The sequence below is a fragment of the Penaeus chinensis genome, chromosome 26, assembly GCF_019202785.1.
Source record: "Penaeus chinensis breed Huanghai No. 1 chromosome 26, ASM1920278v2, whole genome shotgun sequence".
NCBI classification, from domain to species: domain Eukaryota; kingdom Metazoa; phylum Arthropoda; class Malacostraca; order Decapoda; family Penaeidae; genus Penaeus; species Penaeus chinensis.
The window spans coordinates 15,300,584-15,306,565 of record NC_061844.1 but is presented as its reverse complement, the minus strand read 5'-3'; the positions used below and the strand labels follow the sequence as shown (position 1 = coordinate 15,306,565).

General features: G+C 32.9%; 1 protein-coding gene across 4 annotated transcripts; it reads left to right on the top strand.

Annotated features, from left to right (window-relative positions):
* The first annotated feature begins 347 nt into the window (after positions 1-347).
* LOC125038949 (phosphatidylglycerophosphatase and protein-tyrosine phosphatase 1-like) lies at positions 348-5,717 on the top strand. Of its 4 annotated transcripts, none has more exons than XM_047632647.1 (5): positions 348-541; positions 3,816-3,975; positions 4,429-4,509; positions 4,648-4,845; positions 5,221-5,717. In XM_047632647.1, exons 1-5 carry the CDS (start codon positions 522-524, stop codon positions 5,353-5,355), a joined length of 594 nt encoding a protein of 197 aa, XP_047488603.1. In that variant the 5' UTR covers positions 348-521; the 3' UTR covers positions 5,356-5,717. The 4 variants fall into 4 exon arrangements, with proteins under 4 accessions (XP_047488603.1, XP_047488604.1, XP_047488605.1 ...); XM_047632648.1 differs by having other exon boundaries at positions 363-443; XM_047632649.1 differs by having other exon boundaries at positions 363-493.
* Positions 5,718-5,982: the final 265 nt, after the last annotated feature.

Sequence of the window (5,982 nt, the reverse complement as noted above, 5' to 3'; positions counted from 1 at the left end):
TATTTCGATTTGTGGTTCTTGTGGGGTTCCTTTGAAAGCTTGCTTGTTAATTTGGATTTATTTTGTCTTTTTATATTAGGGTCTTATATAAGGGTATGTATATTTTGTTAATAGTATTTGACTTTGGTTCGGATTTCGCGTTTGTGGTTTGGTAATCAAACACTCCCAAAAGTTACGTAATAGACCTTGTAGCCAACTGACATAAATCCCATAACAATAAGAAGGAATTACCAATAAACGTAATACTAAGACCAAATACATCAGATAAACCACACGCCCCTCTTTCACCGAAGATCAAACCGAAGTCACGAAGCCAGGAATCGAACGCGCCGGCATTTCCATGACAACAGAAAACAGCTGATCGTCCGCCGACACGCCAAACCCACCCGCAGAGTTTATCGAGACATTTCGACCAAAAAAAGACTCTCACCGTGTCTCAAGTGGTTAGAAAGGAATGGATTCCACTCGGTGAAGGCCTCTAGCACGTGTGTTGGTGGGCGTCTACTTATTTTGCATGCTGGATGAACTCTAATTCGCCAGAGTAAGTTCTATTTGGTGCTGGAGTCGCAAGGTGTTGGTTTGTGTGGCGTTTCCCGTTGTTTCCGGTTGTGGTCGGGGCTCGTCAGCAGGAGCTTGGAGGCCTAGCAGGGAGAGGGTCTGAGTCGTTCCGCTTTGTCGCTGGAGTGAAGATGCTGAGGTTTCTTGTTGTGTCAACTCTAAGGCAGAATGTAATCGCACACCCATATCTTTCTATTAACGCCCATTTTCTTCAATTCAGAAATGATTTAATCGTGAAATGCTAAATCTTACTAATCCATCTGTAGTAACTTACCCTTCGATTACCATATAATGTGCTTTAGAGTGCCCACCCTTAACTAGGCCTACAACCAAGTCAGCCTTTCTGAAAGGTCGCAGCACAATTATACTATTATCCATTTTTATTGATGTTATTTAAATTAATGAAATGAATTTGATATTTGTTTCTTGGGCAAATAAACCATATTTTATATATCACACCTCTCCTTAATTATAACCAGGATCTGGATTTGAAAGCCCCTGTGCCATGAAGTATATCAGGGAAGCCAATGGAAAAGGAACAAGAAAGTGCAGAAACTGGAATGTTAAATTGCCTGAGCCAAACTTTCAGGGGGGGGGGGATCTGAAACTCAGACTTACCTGAAGTTAGCCTGTTTGGAAATTTAGTACAATATCTTCAGGAAAGGATGCCAGAGTGCAAGGGAAGGAGGCTGAAGAGAGTGGGGATGGTAATTATAAGGGATGCCTGAATTATTTTTCTACCATAGTATTTTCCTATTCCTAATTTCATAAAGAGCAAGTCACTTCTTTCAGTTCAGTAGGCAATTCATGGTGGAGTTTGTTTATAATGTTTCTATTGTAACTGAGAATGTGTTCTGGTATGGGTATTTATGAAATGGGCAAAAAAAATGTATTGGGTAAAAGAAAAAGGTTAGACATACATATATAATATTCTAACTGATGTATGGGTTTGTGAAATACATATAAAGATATTTAATAAAACAATAAACAATGTGTTTATATACATTTAGATGGATAGATAGATAGAAAGATCTTTATTTGATTTATATATTTGGAAGAAAAAAATATATATATACATACAAATATACTACAGTTTGTTAGCTTGAAAAAAATCAAGTTCTGCACACTATGCATAGAAGTGACTGGGGTGTACCAAGAGAGCAGGGGAGCATATTTCTGCATCAATTTCTTCATTCTGTTCCAAATCATTATTAAAAGCTTGAGCCATGATTGTGAATAAATATGCTATCTTGACATCAACTAAGAGCTTTACTTGAAGTAAAGATGCAGTAGACATTCTGTGAATATGTGCTTGTCAAAATAAACCATTTTTTAAAACTCTAAATAGTTTTGTTTTCTTTTTAAAAAGATCAAGTTTACTGAATTTTTGTAATTAGCTCTCATTATGAAAGAATATTTATCTTTTGTATTCAGCAGCCCTTTTTCTGTAGTCTCATTTATGCACATTATTTTTTAAAAGCATTACTTCACAGATTTGAAAGATGTGTGGGGTGTTGCAACAGTGAGTAGTGATATTCTGCCTTGCAATTTACAGATACTCATTTCTTCATTGTTGAAAAAATAACATGAAAGAGAATAAACAATTGCACACTACAAGATTTATGATTATTGTTTTGAAATGACATGATTATAGATTTATTCATTCCCTTCCATATTTTTTTCAGCAGTTATCACTGAATTCTGTTCAGCATTTCAGCTACAGGTTTAGTTAAGGAGTAAAGCACATGCACAAAGCACAGCCAACACAACATTCATTCACCATAATGTCTGTTTCATGCACCATCTTGTCTGTCTTTTTGGGATAAGAAAGAGTTATTAATGCTTTATGTGGGATGAAAGGCTTCTTTATTGTTTCAAGGTTTTTACTTTTCTTTTGTGTCATGTTTCTTTCTTGAATTTTTTTATGTCATAGGATTCCTTTTTGCATCCTTTTAATATAAATATATTGGCCTGATCAGATTGGCAAATATGGTCAGGGACATGGGTATTTAGAAGTGATAACCAGGAAGATGGATATGCTTATAGATCCTCTAATGTATACTATATATGTGGTTATGCATGTGGCTGTCAATGTGGATGTTCATGTAACTGTGCATCCATGGATTTGTTTGTACAGGGTTGTGTATATGTTATTTTTCAGGGAATAGATACAATTTTATAGAATGATAGATAGATATACATATATGTATAAATATATATACCTTTATACATGTATATATACATATACATATATACATGTATATATACATATACATATATACATGTATATATACATATACATATATACATGTATATATACATATACATATATACATGTATATATACATATACATATATACATGTATATATACATATACATATATCTATAAGCATATATATATATATATATATATATGCATATACATACATACATATACAAATATATATACATATACACACTCACACTCACACTCACACTCACACTCACACTCACACACTTATGTTTATGTATGTATTTGTATATTATATATATACATATATATATATATATATATATATATATATATATATATATTTATATATATATTTATATACATATATATATATATACATATATATATACATATATATATACATATATATATACACATACACATAATGTATTTATATATATGTATGTGTGTATCTATACCTATATATATATATATATATATATATATATATATATATATATGTATATATATATATTTATATATATATTTATATATATATACACACACACACACACATATACATACACATATGTGTGTGTGTGTGTGTGTGTGTGTGTGTCTATATGTGTCTATATGTGTCTATATGTGTCTATATGTGTCTATATATATATATATAAATATATATATATATATATATATATATATATATAATGTGTTGTGTGTGTTTGTGTGTATGTATGTATATCATATGTATAAGTGTATATGTGTATGTATGTACACATATACATGTATACAGTACTATATATATTAAGCATAGTTCAGCTGCATTTTTCCATTTTTATAGGTAGGAGAACCTTCCTTTGCCCTGCTTCTAAATGTATCTTTAATGAACAAAGGCCAAGTACTGATAGCCATCACTTCTTATGCTGTCTATTGTACACAAGTTTAGCATAGTGAATATGGCTGATCGCTATCAAAGCCAAGCTATTTGTGTGCTGTCCTGGTCACAGCTGACACCGAGTCACGCTCTCTCTGTCTCCTCAGTATGGGCAGGACCATGGGCAGGCTGTTTGCTCGTCTCACCTTTGTGCCGACGCTGGCCTTCAACCTCTTCATGGAGAGGGCGTCTTCTCGAAGGTGGTTCGACCGCATCGATAACAGAGTCATTCTTGGTGCTCTGCCCTTCAGAAGCATGACAAAACAAGTAAGGATTTTTTTCTTATTTTTTTATTATTATCAATTTGATTATTTTCTTTATCATGTTATCATTATTGTCATAAGTAATAGTAGTAGTAGTAGTTATCATCATCATCAGGCTGTTTTTATCATCATTTCAAAGTTTTTCATGAATTGTGCTGCTGCACAGTTCAAACTTGGTATATTTTATGGTCACACACTAGTCATTTAGCATGGATATGTGAAGTAGTAAAGTTTGTGTAAAAGTATATCATAAAGAATCATGCTATGAGAAATGCTGGTTGTTAATCATGTACAGTTTTTAAGATGAATTTTTTCATCAGCTCAAACATTGCAACCTCATTTCTTGGCTTGAGAAAAATTTCTTCTTACTCAGTTCCTTTACCCTTTTACTGCTACTCATAGTAGTCTTATGGATTGATATGATTCTAATTTGAAATTTGTTCTCAATATTTCTCAGCTTGTTGAAGGGGAAGGAGTACGTGGGGTTGTGTCCATGAATGAGGATTACGAACTTAAGTGGCTTTCAAACATGAAACAGGTGAGCTCTTAAAAAGGGATGGTAGGTTGATTGTGAAATTATCCTGAGTGTAGCCCTTTGATTACAAAGCATTCTAGCTCTTTACCATCTCTAAGACATTTCCAAGTAACAAATAACTAAGAAAATCTAATTTCTCAGGAATGGGCAACTGCTGGGGTAAACTTCCTCCAGCTAAGTACAACAGACATTTTTGAAGCGCCTTGCCAGGAGAAATTGCAGCAAGGGGTCGAGTTCATCAGGGACTTCGACAGGAGCAACCAGGAGGGGCTTGTCTATGTCCACTGCAAAGCTGGACGGACGAGGAGTGCCACGCTTGTAGCATGTTACCTCATTGCGGTAAGAACATGTAGTTGCTGTTATTGCCTTGCTGTTATGTACCTTTGTCAGTCAGGTTTGCATTAAACTTCACTGGAGAAATTTAGTGAAGGTTAAGCATCATACTTTGACCATGCCTGATACCTTTTGTCTGTTTTCATTCATATTCATATATTATCTGCCCACACTCTTCCTCTTGTTTGGTTTCGTGTAACTGTTGGTGATATTAGGAAACACAAAAACAGAATGAGGGCTCCTTCCAGTCTACAATTTATAAATGTATGAACATCTCCTAGAATTAGGCGGTTATTATTCTTTATAATAATAGTTAAAGATTTTGTTTATATAATATATAAATGCTCTTATATAAATGTTAATATGTAAATGTATTTCTAGAAAAACCAGTGGACCCCAGAGAAAGCACTGACCTACATACAGGAAAGACGCGCCCACATCTGGCTCGGACCAAAACAGCACGAAGCTATTGATATTTTCTATCGGTCAATGCAAGGAGCAGCTGCCGTCGCATGATTTTGCCAAAGCAGGCTTCTTCCCCGCACTTGTTGGAATTATGACACAGTGTATTAGTATATAAATTCATGTAGAGAACTATTTATTTTTTGTATAGTATTTGTTGAAGTGATAATTCAGAAGTATTTTTTGAATGTTATTAATGTTATAAACTGGATTGTTAGATATTGTTATTATCATTTATTTTAGAGTCGCTGACATTTACCTCATGTTTGATGCATTTTGTTTAATGTATCAAGTATTTTAGTGGCAGTATGCTTTTCAGCATTTTGTCAAACATTTTAAGAATCATTTCTCAAATGCGCTACCTTGTAATAATGAAAAGGTGTACAGAATTTCTATAAAATTTATATGCAAGGCTACATGTTTTTTTCTTTTCCTGGAAATATGTGGCTAAAAGAGGCTACCTACAGAAATATACTAGGAGTTGTATATATGTATATATACATATATATATATATATATATATATATATATATATATATATATATATGTATATATTCATATATATATATATGTATATACATATATATAGGTACATATATACATATACATATATATGTATGTATATATACATATATGTATGTATGTATATATACATATATGTATGTATGTATATATACATAT

Bases quoted from the DNA above. Each gene is read 5' to 3' on its own strand.
- LOC125038949 (XM_047632647.1), top strand. From the start codon at position 522: ATGAACTCTAATTCGCCAGA. The intron at 3,976-4,428 runs GTAAGGATTTTT...AATATTTCTCAG, and splicing joins TCAGAAGCATGACAAAACAA to CTTGTTGAAGGGGAAGGAGT. The intron at 4,846-5,220 runs GTAAGAACATGT...ATGTATTTCTAG, and splicing joins TAGCATGTTACCTCATTGCG to AAAAACCAGTGGACCCCAGA.